General features: G+C 38.2%; 1 protein-coding gene across 5 annotated transcripts in view; it reads right to left on the bottom strand.

Moving 5' to 3' along the window:
* The window catches only part of THADA (THADA armadillo repeat containing), a 327,909-nt gene that overhangs the window by 286,255 nt on the left and 25,672 nt on the right, over positions 1-15,982 (bottom strand). For all 5 annotated transcript variants that reach the window (XM_043918136.1, XM_043918140.1, XM_043918139.1 and 2 more), the window contains 2 exons: positions 13,178-13,301; positions 520-671 (listed from right to left, as the gene is read on the bottom strand). In XM_043918136.1, the coding sequence (XP_043774071.1) occupies positions 520-671; positions 13,178-13,301 (276 nt within the window). The remainder of the gene's footprint in view (positions 1-519; positions 672-13,177; positions 13,302-15,982) is intronic.

Raw genomic sequence — 15,982 nt, 5'->3', positions numbered from 1 at the left:
TCAAGTACTCTGAGTTTCAGTCTCAGTTTAGCTATTGCTTGTTGGAACATCAGAAACATGTTCTCTACCTCACTTACACCCACTTCCCAGTCCACGAAGCAGAGAGATTATCTCAAAAAAAATCAAGTTACTGTAAGTGATGTGTTTTGATCGAATATTAACAGGTCCAGCGGAACTGGGTAGACCACAGTTTACTGAAATCTATCAATAATCTTGTAAACAATAAAACCTACTGCTTCCTATACCTCTCTTTTTATCAAAACAAGTTTTTAAAAAAGCAAAGCTCACTGATTTGGATTTTCTTTCTCTTACAACATTTCCTCCTGCCCCACTACCCATCCCTACCTTCGCCATCCCACCACCTGCAACTGGACAGGTAGTAATGATAACTGAAACAGAAGATGCAAGAAGGCAGAAGCAGAGACCCTGGACAACCCACAGATTGCTTTATCTGCTGCTAAGACAGAAATTTTTCATGCATATATCACATTGACACTTACAGAAGAAAAGTCCAAATACCTGAAATTGTACAAACGTTTTTGGTAACTTCATTAGAAGATCAAATGCTAAAATTTTCACTTCTTCAAAAGTGCCAGTTAAACATTCCATTAGTGTTTGAAAACGACCAACATCAATATCATGACTCAGCTGATACACTGTTTGGACTCTACCTAAAAATTTAAAAAAAAAAAAATTTTTTTAAGTGAACAGTAGGAAAAGGAAATCAACATTTTGAAGTTATTTAGCCAAATTTACAGAAAATTAGTATAAGAACTCACACCTAAAAAAAAAAAAAAAAAAAAGAACTCACACCTTATACTTCACCCACAATAGCATAAAAAATATTTCCAGTAATTTTCAAAAATGATAAAATATTAAGTATTATAATTCTACAGAGAAGACATATTTTTTAAATAACCATTTTTAAAAATTGAAGAATAGTTCATTTACAATGTTCTGCTAGTTTCAGGTGTGCACCAAAGTGATTGTTACATACATACTTGTTTTAGATTCTCTTCCATTCAGTTCAGTTCAGTTCAGTTCAGTCGCTCAGTCGTGTCTGACTCTTTGCCACCCCATGAATCGCAGCACGCCAGACCTCCCTGTCCATCACAAACTCCCCCAGTTTACTCAAACTCATGCCCATCGAGTTGGTGATGCCATCCAGCCATCTCATCCTCTGTCGTCCCCTTCTCCTCCTGCCCCCAATCCCTCCCAGCATCAGGGTCTTTTCCAAAGAGTCAACTCTTCGCCTGAGGTGGCCAAAGTATTAGAGTTTCAGCTTCAGCATCAGTCCTTCCAATGAACACCCAGGACTGATCTCCTTCAGGATGGACTGGTTGGATCTCCTTGCAGTCCAAGGGACTCTCGAGAGTCTTCTCCAACACCACAGTTCAATAGCATCAATTTTTCAGCGCTCAGCTTTCTTCATAGTCCGACTCTCACATCCATATGTGACCACTGGAAAAACCATAGCCTTGACCAGATGGACCTTTGTTGGCAAAGTAATGTTTCTGCTTTTTAATATGCTATCTAGGTTGGTCATAACTTTCCTTCCAAGGAGTAAGCGTCTTTTAATTTCATGGCTGCAATCACCATCTGCAGTGATTTTGGAGCCCCCAAAAATAAAGTCTGACACTGTTTCCACTGTCTCCCCATCTACTTCCCATGAGGTGATGGGACCAGATGCCATGATCTTAGTTTTCTGAATGTTAAGCTTTAAGTCAACTTTTTCACTCTCCTCTTTCACTCCTGGCTCACAGGGTAAAGAATCCGCCTGCCATGCAGGAGACCTGGGTTCAATCCCTGGGTTGGGACTATCCCCTGGAAGAGGGCATGGCAACCCACTCCAGTATTCTTGCCTGGGAAATCCCATGAACAGAGGAGCCTGGCAGACTACAGTCTGCATACTTCACTCTGAATGACACTCTCTAGGTTCATCCAGGTCTCTTTTCCATTACAGGTTATTAAAAGATATGTGCTACATAGAAGGTCCTTGTTGGTTATCTACTTGATATATAGTAGTGTGTATATGTTAATCCCAAACTAGTAATTTACCTCCCCCTTCCCCACCCCACTAGCCCCTTTGGTAACCATAAGTTTGTTTTCTATGCTATGAGTCTATTTCTGTTTTGTAGATAGATTCATTTGTGTCATTTTTTAAGAATTCCATGTGCAAGTCATATCATAGTTGATATAGTTGTCTTTCTCTGCCTGACTTCACTTGATATGATAACGTCTAGGTCCATCCATGCTGCCACAAATGACATTCTTTCTAATGGCCGAGTAGTATTCCACTGTGTGTATGTGAGAGAGAGAGAGTGTGTGTGTATACACATCACATCATTTTTATTCATTCATTTGTTGACGGGCATTTAGGCTGTTTCCATATCTTACTACTGTAAACAGTGCAGCCGTGAACATGCATGTATCTCTTTGAATTAAAGTTTTCTTCTCATCAGATATATGCCCAGGAGTGGGATTGCAGGATCATATGGTAACTCTGTTTTTAGTTTTTTAAGGAACTTCTTACTGTTCTCTGGGCTTCTCTGGTGGCTCAGCAGTAAAGAATCTGCGTGCAATGCAGGAGTTAAAGTGAAGTGAAAGTCACTCAGTCATGTCCGACTCTTTGCAACCCTATGGACTAAACATGCCTAGAATTCTCTAGGCCAGGGTACTGGAATGGGTAGCCTTTCCCTTCTCCAGGGGATCTTCCCAACCCAGGGATCGAACCCAGGTCTCCCATACTGCGGGCAGATTCTTTACCATCTGAGCCATAAAGGAAGCCCAAGAATACTGGAGTGGGTAGCCTATCCCTTCTCCAGGGGATCTTCCCAACCCAGGAATCAAACCCGGTTCTCCTGCATTGCAGGCGGATTCTTTACCAAATGAGTTATGAGGGAAGCCCAGCAATGCAAGAGACCCGGGTTTAATCCCTGGGTCAGGAAAATCCTCTGGCGGAGGGCATGGCAACCCACTCCAGTATTCTTGCCTGGAGAATGCCAGGGACAGAGGAGCCTGGAGGGCTACAGTCCATGGGGTCACAAAGAGTTGGACAGGGCTGAGCGACTAAGCAGCAGCAACAGCATGCTGTTCTCCATGGTGGCTGCACCGATTTACATTCCCATCAGCGATACTGGGGGTTCCTTTCCTTCCGTACTCTCTCCAGCAGTCATTATCTGTAGACTTTTTCAATGATGGACACATTCTGACTGGAGGGAGGTGATACTTCATTGTAGTTTTTGGTTTTTTTGGCTGCACCACATGCCATGAGCCTGTGGAATCTTAGTTCCCCAACCCGGGATCAAACCCAGGCCTGCTGCAGTGGAAGCGCAGAGTCCTAACCACTGGACAGCCAGGGAATGCCCACTCATTGTAGTTCTGATTCGTGTTTGTCTAGTAATTAGTGATACTGAGCAACTTTTCATGTCAGATGGCCATCTGTATGTCTCCTTTGAAGAAATGTCTATGTAAGTCTTCTGTCCATTTTTTTATTGAGTTTTTTTTTTATATTAAGAGTATGAGCAAAAGATAAAAAATAAAGTATGAGCTGTTTGTATATCTTGAAAATTAATCCTTTGTCTGTAGCATTATTTGCAGATCTTTTCTCCCAGTCCAAAGGCTATCTTTTCATTTTGTTTATGACTTCCCTTGCTTTGCAAAAGTTTTTAAGTTTAATTAGGTCCCACTTGTTTATTTGTTTTTATTTCCATTACTCAAGAGATGGAGCCATAAAATATTGCTGCAATTTACTTCAGAGTGTTCTGCCTCTGTTTTCCTCTAAAAGTTTTATAATATCCAGTCTTACATTTAGGTCTTTAATCCATTTTGAGTTGATTTTTGTATATGGCATTAAAGAATGTTCTAGTTTTATATGTTTACATGTAGCTGTCCCAATTTTCCCAGCACCACTTATTAAAGAGAATGTCTTTTCTCCAACATATATTCTTGCTTCCTCTGTTGTAAATTAACTGCCGGTAAGTGCATGGGTTTACTTCTTTTTATTCTGCTCCATTGACCTATATGTCTGTTTTTGTGACAGTACCATATTGTTTTAATGATTAGCTTTGTAGTAGTCTGATGTCAGGGAGTGTTATTCTTCTTCCCCAAGATTGCTTTGGCTATTTGGGGTCTTACATGTTTTCATTCAAATTTAAAAATCTTTGTTCCAGTGCTGTGAAAAATGCCGCCGGTAATTTGACAGGGATTGCATTAAACCTGTAGGGTAGTATGGTCATTCCAACAATATTGATTCTTCGAATCCAAGAACACGGTATATCTTTCCATCAGTTTGTAACATCTTCAGTTTCTTTCATTGTGTCTTATAGTTTTCAGGGTACAGGTCTTTGGCTTACGTAGGTAGGTTTATTCCCAGGTATTTCACTCCTTTTGATGCAATGATATACAGGATTGTTTCTGTAGTTTCTCTTTCTGATATTTCATTATTAGTGTCTAGAAATGCAACAGATTTCTCTACATTAATTTTGTACCCAGGAGGTTTACCAAGTTCATTGATGAGTTCTAATAGTTTTCAGGTATCATCTTTAGGATTTTCTATGTATAACATCATGTCATCTGCAAATAGTGACAGTCTTAGTTCTTTTCCTTTTGGATTCCTTTTACTTCTTTTTCTTTTTCTGATTGCCATGGCTAGGACTTCCAAAACTATGTTAAATAAAAGTGGTGAGAGCGGGCATCCTTCTCTTGTTTCTGATCTCAGAGGAAATGCTTTATGCATTTCACCACTGAGTATGATGTTAGCTGTGCATTTGTCATATGTGGCCTGTATTATGTTGAGACATGCTCCCTCTCTGCCTACTTTCTGAAGCGTTTTTATTGAAAGTCTTATCATAAAAACAAAAGGGGGAGAAAAGACCTACAAAAACAAATCCAAAACAATTAACAAAATGACAAAACAAACATACATACTGATAATTACCTTCATCTAAATGCTTCAACCAAAAGACATAAACTGGCTGGATGGACACAAGAACAGAACCCATATATATGCTGCCTACAAGAGACTCGTACAGATCCAGAGACACATAAAGACTGAAAATGAGGGGATAGAAAAGGTATTCCAATCAAATGGAAATCAAAAGAAAGCCTGAGCAGCAATACTAGCATCAGACAAATAGACTTTAAAATATAGACTGTTATAAAAGACAAAGAAGGACACTATATAATGATCAAAGGGTCAATTCAAGAAGGAGATTTAACAATTATAAATATATATGCACCCAATATAGGAGCACCTTGATATATAAGGCAAATGTTAACATAGAAGGAGAAACTGACAGTAACACAACAACAGTGGAAGACTTTAACATCCCACTTACACCAACAGCACACCATCCAGACAGAAAATCAGTAAGGAAACACAGGCCAGGCCTTAAATGATACATTAGACCAGGTGTTCTTAACTGATATTTAAAGAGCATTCTATCTAAAAGAAGCAGAATACACATTTTTTTCAAGTGCACATGGAACATTCTCCAGGATAAATCATATGCTGGACCATAAAGCAAGCCTCAGTAAATTTAAGAAAACTGAAATTGTATCAAGCATCTTTTCTGACCACAACATTATGAGGCTAGAAATCAACTATTAGAAAAAAACTGCAAAATTCAAATACATGGAGGCTAAACAATATGATACTAAACGACCAAGGGCTCACTCAGGAAATCAAAGAGGAAATCAAAAAAGTACCTAGGGACAAACGAAAGGAAATAGATATTTTTTTAAATTTGTTTAAACCTATTTTATTCTCTTTCAAAAAGTTACATATTATATAAAAGATAACTAAGTTATTTTTCAACAACCTAGTACAAATAATTTAAGAATCTATCTTTTAAAAAAACCCTTCATAAACCTTCTTATCCTAGAATCCAAAGTCCTAACATGCTTTAGGTGAACAGACACAGAATAATCAATATAATGACATATCTTAATAGCATTCCTGGGCATCAACAATAAAGAAGGACTCTTTTGGCCATTCAGGTAAAAAGTTCAATTCATCTACAAAATGAGAAAAAAATCAGGCTAGCTTCATTCTTTGCCACAGGCACGTGTAGTGACAGAAGATAGAGTAGCAATGCTAACCAAAACCTCAGGGAAACGAGGAGTGGTGAAAATCTACATATCAAAACCCTATTCCAGTATCAAGTATACAGCAATCTAAACATTTTTGAAGGTACAAGAAATTAAGAACTAATTTTCCCAAAAACTCTTCTCAAAGAAAAGATGAATTCTAGCCAACCAAGAAATAAGAAGAAAAACTACCACTAAAGAATGATGATGGTCACCAAATCCATTTAATTTTTAAGATTAAGATTAAACCTGTGGGGGGATTTCATAGTAGGATATAAAGAGCATTCAACAGATTGAAGTGAAGTGAAATGAGAAGTCGCTCAGTTGTGTCAAACTCTGCGAATTCTCCTGGCCAGAATACTGGAGTGGGTAGCCTTTCCTTTCTCCAGAGGATCTTCCCAACCCAGGGACTGAACCCAAGTCTCCTGCATTGCAGGCAAATTCTTTACCAGCTGAACCACAAGGGAAGCCCAGGGGTTAATTTAACAAATTAATCCCTCAAAATAATTGAAAATGTTTCTATGCTTAATTAGAAGAATGATGAATATTGCTCAATAGAAATCAGCATGTGAGTTTACTTAATCTTAACTCACAAGTTAGTCCAAGCCTGTGAAATTCATAGATCAAGCAAGTGACGTTTTTGTCACTTCAATCACACCTCTGCTCAAATCTGCCTCTTCTTTGCCAATTTAGACATCTCATTTCTTTTTTCTTGCCTAATTCCTCTGACTAAAACTTCTGCTATAATGGTGAATAGCAGCAGTGAAAAGGGGTATCTGTGTCTTCTTCCTGAACATAGGGGAGGAGCTTTTGGCCTTTCACCATTGAATACAGTGTTAGTTATGGGGTTTTCATAATGTCCTTTATCATGGTGAGGAAGTTGTCTTCTATTCCTAGTTTGCTGAGTGTTTATCTAAAGGGTGTGCAATTCTGTCAATGCTTTTTCTGCACTGAGATTATCATGAGTTTTTTATTTTTCTTTGTTCTAATGTGGTATATTACATTTACTGTCTTATATTGAAACACCTTTGCATTTCGGGTGTATATATTCAGGTGCATAGTATATAATATTTTTAATATGCTCTTAGATTTGGTTTTCCAGCATTTTCTTTAGACTTTTTGCATGTTTATTCATAAAAGATGTTGTCATTTTCTTGTGGTATCACTGGTACCAGAGGATACTGGCTTCATAGAATGAGTTAGGAAACTATTTCCCTCATCTCCAATTTTTTTAAAGTCTGAGAAGGAATGGCATTAACTCTTCTTTAAATGTTTAGTAGAATACACCAATGAAGGCAGTCTTCTTTACTTTTAAGAGGCTTTTGACTCCATCTCTATTTTTCACAGGTCTGTGCAAATTGTCTACTTTTTGAGTTACCAATTTGTATGTTTCTAGAAACTTGTCTATTTCATATAGGTTATCTAATTTGTTAGAAATACAATATAACTGTTTGCAATATTGTCTTATAATCTTTATTTCTATAAGGTCATAGAAATGTCTCTACTTTCATTTCTGATTTTAGTGATTTACATCTTTTTTAACTCTTAGTAAAATTAAAACTTTGTCAATATTGCTGATCTTTATTAAAAAGACCAACTTTTGGTTTCATTGATTCTCTGTATTGTTTTTCTATTCTCTATTTCATTTATCTCTGTTCTAATCTTTATTATCTCCTTCCTTCTATAGATGTGAGTTAAGTATGCTCTTCTTTTTCTAATACCTTGAGGTATAAAGTTAATTGATTTCTTTTTTTCTTTCTTAATGTAGGCATTTACAGTTTATAAATCTCCCAATTACCACTGCTTTTGCTTCATCCTATCAGTTTTGCTAAGTTGTGTTTTTTCTTCCTCTCAGAGTATTTCTAATTTCCCTCATGATCTCTTCTTTGATTCACTGAGTGTTTAACAGCTCTGCTCAAATTGGAAGCCTTCTCTGACACCACTGTATGAAATAGCTATTACTCCCAACCTCCCAGATACTATTTCCCTGCCCTTCTCTTCTTGAAACATTTTTTTCCTACTACTTATCTCCATCTGAAATTCTATGTATTATTCATTGAATTACTGTCTGTCTACATTCACTGAAGTCAAACATCAAAAATGGGAAGAACTCTGTTTTGTACACTGCATATCCTTGGCACTAAATAAATATTTGTTGAACAAACACTTTTAATCTAATTGTGGAATCCAGTTTTTCACCACAATACAGTGACATTTTATTTCAAATGAGAAGGGTGCATGTGACTTATTCTTCTTGAACTAGGACATACTTGAGGAAAGGCAAAAACCATTTTAACTAATATCAAATCATAATCTTTTTACAAAATGATACAAAAACCTACATTAATATTTTTGAGATAAAGATGAAGAATGAATTTACATTTCCCATCCTGTATTTTTTAGTCATGTTTCTTTTCTTTCTTTTTTGAAAATATTTATTTGGCTATGTTGGATCTTTGTTGCAGTATACAACCTTAGCTGCCCTTGGGCATGTGGGAACTTAGTTTCCCAACTGGGGATCAAACCCTTGTCCATTACACTGGACGGTGAACTCTTAACCCCTGGACCAGCAGGGAAGCCCCCAGTCGTGTTTCTTTAGCCTCCTTTAGAGTTAGTGGGTACAGTACTGTTTGCTCTATTGGCATTACCTCTCAGCTGTTTAACACCATTACTGTGCTATCAGTCACTGTCTTAACTATATGTGACTCATTCATTATGAAGATGACACAGGTTTTTCAATTTTAAAGTATATTTGAATATGTTAAACTATTCTCTCAATTGAAAAATTAGCAGTATAAATTCAGCCTAGATATTTACCATACAGTTCAGTTCAGTTCAGTCGCTCAGTCGTGTCTGACTCTTTGTGACCTCATGAATCGCAGCACGCCAGGCCTCCCTGTCCATCACCAACTCCCAGAGTTTACTCAAACTCATGCCCATCGAGTTGGTGATGCCATCCAGCCATCTCATCCTCTGTCAGCCCCTTCTCCTCCTGCCCCCAATCCCTCCCAGCATCAGGGTCTTTTCCAATGAGTCAACTCTTCGCATCAGGTGGCCAAAGTATTGGAGTTTCAGCTTCAGCATCAGTCCTTCCAATGAACACCCAGGACTGATCTTCAGGAGGCACTGGTTGGATCTCCTTGCAGTCCAAGGGACTCTCAAGAGTCTTCTCCAACACCACAGTTCAAAAGCATCAATTTTTCGGCACTCAGCTTTCTTCACAGTCCAACTCTCACATCCATACATGACCACTGGAAAAACCATAGTCTTGACCAGACGGACCTTTGTTGGCAAAGTAATGTCTCTGCTTTTTAATATGCTGTCTAGGTTGGTCATAACTTTCCTTCCAAGGAGTAAGCAAGTGTCTTTTAATTTCATGGCTGCAGTCATCATCTGCAGTGATTTTGGAGCCCCAGAAAATAAAAAGTCTGCCACTGTTTCCACTGTTTCCCCATCTATTTCCCATGAAGTGCTGAGACCAGATGCCATGATCTTTTTTTTTTTTTACATTATACTAAGGATGCCATGATCTTAGTTTTCTGAATGTTGAGCTTTAAGTCAACTTGTTCACTCTCCTCTTTCACTTTCATCAAGAGGCTTTTTAGTTCATCTTCACTTTTTGCCATAAGGGTGGTGTCATCTGCATATCTGAGGTTATTGATATTTCTCCCGGCAATCTTGATTCCAGCTTGTGCTTTCTCCAGCCCAGCGTTTCTCATGATGTACTCTGCATATAAGTTAAATAAGCAAGGTGACAATATATAGCCTTGATGTACTCCTTCCCCGATTTGGAACCAGTCTGTTGTTCCATGTCCAGTTCTAACTATTGCTTCCTGACCTGCATACAGGTTTCTCAAGAGGCAGGTCAGGTGGTCTGGTATTCCCATCTCCTTCAGAATTTTCCACAGTTTATTGTAATCCACACAGTCAAAGGTTTTGGCGTAGTCAACAAAGCAGAAATAGATGTTTTTCTGGAACTCTCTTGCTTTTTCGATGATCCAGCGGATATTGGCAATTTGATCTCTGGTTCCTCTGCCTTTTCTAAAACCAGTTGAACATCTGGAAGTTCTCGGTTCATGTATTGCTGAAGCCTGGCTTGGAGAATTTTGCGCATTACTTTACCAGCGTGTGAGATGAGTGCAACTGTGCGGTAGTTTGAGCATTCTTTGGGATTGCCTTTCTTAGGGACTGGAATGAAAACAGACATTTTCCAGTCCTGTGGCCACTGTTGAGTTTTCCAAATTTGCTGGCATATTGAGTGCAGCACTTTCACAGCATCATCTTTCAGGATTTGAAATAGCTCAACTGGAATTCCATCACATCCACTAGCTTTGTTCATAGTGATGCTTCCTAAGGCCCACTTGACTTCACATTCCAGGATGTCTGGCTCTAGGTGAGTGATCACACCATTGTGATTATCTGGGTCATGAAGGTCTTTTTTGTACAGTTCCTCTGTGTATTCTTGCCACCTCTTCTTAATATCTTCTGCTTCTGTTAGGTCCATACCATTTCTGTCCTTTACTGAGCCCATTTTTGCATGACCTAAATCAAATCCCTTATGACTATACAGTGGAAGTGAGAAATAGATTTAAGGGACTAGATCTGATAGACAGAGAGCCTGATGAACTATGGACTGAGGTTCGTGACATTGTACAGGAGACAGGGATCAAGACCATCCCCACGGAAAAGAAATGCAAAAAGGCAAATGGTTGTCTGAAGAGGCCTTACAAATAGCTGTGAAAAGAAGAGAAGCAAAAAGCAAAGGAGAAAAGGAAAGATATTCCCATTTGAATGCAGAGTTCCAAAGAATAGCCAGGAGAGATAAGAAAGCCTTACTCAGCGATCAATGCAAAGAAATAGAGGAAAACAACAGAATGGGACAGACTAAAGATCTCTTCAAGAAAATTTCCCATACACCTAGGTATAACTATAAATACAGTAGATGTACAGAAAACTTTTTGGTAAATGGATAATCAATCATTCTCAGGTAAAACTTCATTTCTAAATTCAGTTGTAGCACCACTGAAATTCCATGAACTGATGGGTACTCCTGACTTTATTTACTGTGGAGGTCGTAACAAATCACCATGACCTTGGTGGCTTAAAGCCACAGAAATCTATTTTCTCACAGTTCTGGAAGCCAGAAGTCTGAAATCAAGGTGCCTGTAGGGCCGTGATCACTCTCAAGGCTCTAAGGGAGAATTTATTCCTTGTCTCTTCCAGTTCTGGTGGCTGCCAGCATTCCCCAGCTTACAGCCTCAGCATGCCAATCTCTACCTCCACTGTCACAGGACACCTTTTCTTTTTGTCACGTTTCCCTCTGCCTCTCTCTTACAATACCACTTGCAATGGCATTAAAGCCCATCCAGATAATCCAAGATTATCTCAATTTAAGATCTTTAATCGTATCTACAAAAATCCCTTTTCTAAGGTTCAGATTCTCATGAATTCTAAGGATTTGGTGTGGGTCTCTTTTGGAGGTCATTTTTCAGTTTACAGTTTACTACACTTAGCTTAATCAAGTGATAAAATTTATCATCATGAATAATGGGACAAACCAACATCATGCATCTCCTGTTATCAGGCCTTGAGAAACACACTACATCACCTATGCATTTCCCTGCCAAAAATACACAACCTGAATCAAGTCATAAGAAAACAATAAAACAGCCCAAACCAAAATACATTCTTTCAAAATGTTAATGTCATGAAATAAGGACATTTCCAAACTGAAAGAGCACAACAATGAATTGTACTGTGTGATTTTGGAGTAGTTCCTGGATTATGGAGGGAAAAAAATTTCCTATAAAAAGTCACTTTTTAGGACCACTGGTACAGTCTGAATAAGAACTGTATATTAGATAACAGCATCATATCAACATTAATTCTGGAATTTGATCACTGTGTGATAGATAGAAAATTTAAAGAACAGTGAGGTAAAGCAAATTTAACAAAAGAGCAACTTACTAATCTAAGTAGAGAGTACATGGCTGAACTATTCTTGAAACTTTGCTGTTAATTCCAACTTTTTCAAAACAAAAACTTGCAAGAAATGGGTTTTCTTCAAATGAAGCAAGCTATATTAACAGCAAAGACCTGTCTCTCTGCCAAATAATTACACTTTGCCTAAAACTTTTGAACAGAAAAAAAAATCCATCTATAGTGTCTGGTCCTTTGGCCATTCTCTCCAAAAGAGCAAGACATTTTCCTGTTTGTCTGCAGTCAAGGAAGACTGAGCACAAAGAAGAAATCATCATTAAAACACATATACACTCATTTGTGGGGATAAAAAGAATCATTTCTGGTCAAAATGAAAATGAAACAACTCAAATATGGAAATTAAATATTCATCTTCTTGAGTACTTCACAGAAGGAGAAACAAAGGGTACAATTAAACCAGAATGCGTGGAAATGACATCCTTATATTGACTTTTCGAAACCAGACTGAGATGAATGAAACAGAGAGCATATAAGGGGAACCACATTTTAACCACAGAGACTCACTGAGGAATGTTATACATAAAAGAAACTATTATTATTTTAATTGCTTAAACTTAAGAGAACAGATTGGGCACTATCCTAAAACAGCAACACATAAATTAGTGGGATGACGTTAGCAACTCTTCTCATAGTAAGCATAATCCATGAAAACTGCAGTTTCAGGTCTACAAATAACAATCTAAAAAGTTTCTCTCCCATATGCCCTTTACTGGCAAACTGAATTATCTCCAAATAAGAATTATATAATGAGACTTGTTGTTTAGTTGCTAAGTTGTGTCTGATCCTTTTGCGACCCCGTGGACTGTAACCCAACAGGCTCCTCTGTCCATGGGATTTCCCAGGCAAGAATATTACAGCAGGTTCCTTCTCCAGGGGATCTTTTCAACACAGGGATCAAATCTGTGTCTCCTGCATTGGCAGGCAGAATCTTTACCACTGAGCCACCAGGGATGCCTCTTAAACAGACTAATACCTCCCATAAGAATCTAAACAAAAGACAACAAACCTGAAACTTCAAATAAACCAAAATGTTGACAAAGTATGCTTTGCAAGAAAACACTTTCCCCAAACATGACTGAAAACTTACCTTCTGGCACAGGAAAAACTTCAGCAATTGAGCCTAAAATGGTTAAAGCTGAAAATCTAGTTGGGTAGGAAGAGCCAGGAAACAATGCTTCAAAAAGACTATTGCAAATGGATGACATGAAATTCTAAAAAAAAAAGAAAAACAACAAAAAAAAAACATTTGTAAACATAATTGTGCTAACTCACAGTAGGTGGGGAAATAGTGCAAACAGTGGCTGACTTTATTTTTCTGGGCTCCAAAATCACTGCAGATGGTGACTACAGCCATGAAATTAAAAGACTCTTAACTCCTTGGAAGGAAAGCTATGACCAACCTAGACAGCATATTAAAAAGCAGAGACATTACTTTGCCAACAAAGGTCCATCTGGTCAAGGCTATGGTTTTTCCAGTGGTCATGTATGGATGTGAGAGTTGGACTAGGAAGAAAGCTGAGTGCCAAAGAATTGATGCTTTTGAACTGTGGTGTTGGAGAAGACTCTCGAGAGTCCCTTGGACTGCAAGGAGATCCAACCAGTCCATCCAAAAGGAGATCAGTCCTGAATGTTCATTGGAAGGACTGATGCTGAAGCTGAAACTCCAATACTTTGGCCACCTGATGCGAAGAGCTGACTCATTTGAAGAGACCCTGATGCTGGGAAAGACTAAAGGCGGGAGAAGAAGGGGACAACAGAGGATGAGACGGTTGGATGGCATCACCGACTCAATGGACATGAGTTTGAGTAAACTCCGGGAGTTGGTGATGGACCGGGAGGCCTGGCGTGCTGCGATTCATGGGGTCGCAAAGAGTCGGACACGACTGAGCGACTGAACTGAACTGAACAACAGGTTATCTTGAAAGTACCATTAGTATCATTCTAAAGGGTGAATTTTTTTTTTTCTGCTTTAGAGAAAAAAAGGTTTTCAAAGCAATACTAGATGTTCACTTTGCTTGACAATTCAGATTGGCACCCTTGACCATGGGCTCATGACTTCAATGAATCCTACCTTTATAGAGTCAACAAGAAGTACAGAAGAAAATGGAAACACTCATTAAAAAGATACGTGCACTCTCACATTCACTGCAGCACTGTTTACAATAGCCATGACACAGAAACAACGTAAGTATCTATGGATGGATAAACAGATAAATAAGTCAGACAGAAAAAGACAAATGATCTCACCGTATATAGAATAAAATAAATTAATTTTGAAAAGCAAAACAAAAAACCAAGCAATACAGAGAACAGATTGACAGATGCCAGGGGTGGAGGGGGGGAGGCACTGAAAAAACGGTACAAGCTTCAAGTTATAAAATTACATGGGATGTAATGTACAATATGGTGACTATAGTTACAATATATAATACTCTATTATATATTTGGAAGCTGCTAAGAAAAAAACTTTGTATAATTTTGTATGGTGAAAAATGTTAACTAGACTTAGTGTGGTAATCATGTCCCAATATATACAAATAATGAACCACTGTACTAGAGACCTGAAACTAAACATCAGTATACCTGATTTTTTTAAAGTTAAAAACAACAACAAAAAGTACAATTCTAACTGTAGTCCAGACAAGAAAAAAAATTTTTTTTGGTGAAAACATGACCCATTCTGCCTTGTGTTAAAACTGTATGAATACTGATTTTCTTCACCAGAAGCATTCAAGCATCGAAGGTATGTATACTTTTTAAAGTTTTAAAATGACCAAAGAAATATCCAATATATATTACTTGATAAATGTGATACCTAAGTACTTGATATCTTATTATAAAGACACAATTCAAAACAAAGAACCAACTATTTTACTGTCTTCTATCTGCCCCTTTGAGATTGTTACTCTGCCTTTCTGTTTATACAACTGATCAAAAATGAAAACTTTTAGTAAAAATGCAATTAAAAAAAAAAGCAATGTGGGAAATACTTCATCCAAGATAAAATATTCTTCCTCTAATTAAAAGAAATAATTATAACTTCTACATAAGGTCAAAGAAAAAACTTATAAAGAAAAGCTGTTATCCTCAAGACTCTCATATATTGCTATGCTCCAACAACATATAACTCATCAGCATAAAAGCAGCCCCAGTCCCTGTCTTTAGACAGGATCCCTGCATTCATTTCTTCGGTCAAGGATAAACAACCTTGGGGATTTATCCTGTGGGCCCTAACTACTTTATTCCTTTGAAATCCAATAAACTAGTTTTACGGAGAAGGCAATGGCACCCCACTCCAGTATTCTTGCCTGGAAAATCCCATGGATGGAGGAGCCTGGTAGGCTGCAGTCCACGGGGTCACTAAGAGTCGGACATGACTGAGTGACTTCCCTTTCACTTTTCACTTTCATGCACTGGAGAAGGAAATGGCAACCCACTCCAGTGTTCTTGCCTGGAGAATCCCAGGGACGGGGGAGCCTTGGTGGGCTGCCGTCTATGGGGTCGCACAGAGTCGGACACGACTGAAGCGACTTAGCAGAAAACTAGTTTTAATTATAAATGAGTAGTATATTCAAGAGCAACAAGTTCATCCTTTAGGAATTATCCTAATTGCAGTGTCAATTATACTTTTAGAAATAGTTCTTTCCCTCAACCAGACTGTAACCACAATGGAGGCAGGAATGACAGTGTATGGACTTCTGTGTCCCTAGTCCCGCACACAGTGTCCTTCACACACAGTAAGGCCTCAATATATATGCTCTAATCTTTTTCCACTAGAAAAGGCTTCTGGCGAGGCTTCCAGATACCTTGGCCTAGCGTTCAGAACTCTCTACTACTCATTCCCAACTTGATTTTCCAAGTCATCTACCGTTATTCAATTCCTCTGTCCCTC

This window comes from Cervus elaphus, chromosome 11 (assembly GCF_910594005.1).
Source record: "Cervus elaphus chromosome 11, mCerEla1.1, whole genome shotgun sequence".
Taxonomy (NCBI): domain Eukaryota; kingdom Metazoa; phylum Chordata; class Mammalia; order Artiodactyla; family Cervidae; genus Cervus; species Cervus elaphus.
Note: the sequence above shows the minus strand (reverse complement) of the source record. Positions and strands in the feature narration are given on the sequence as shown.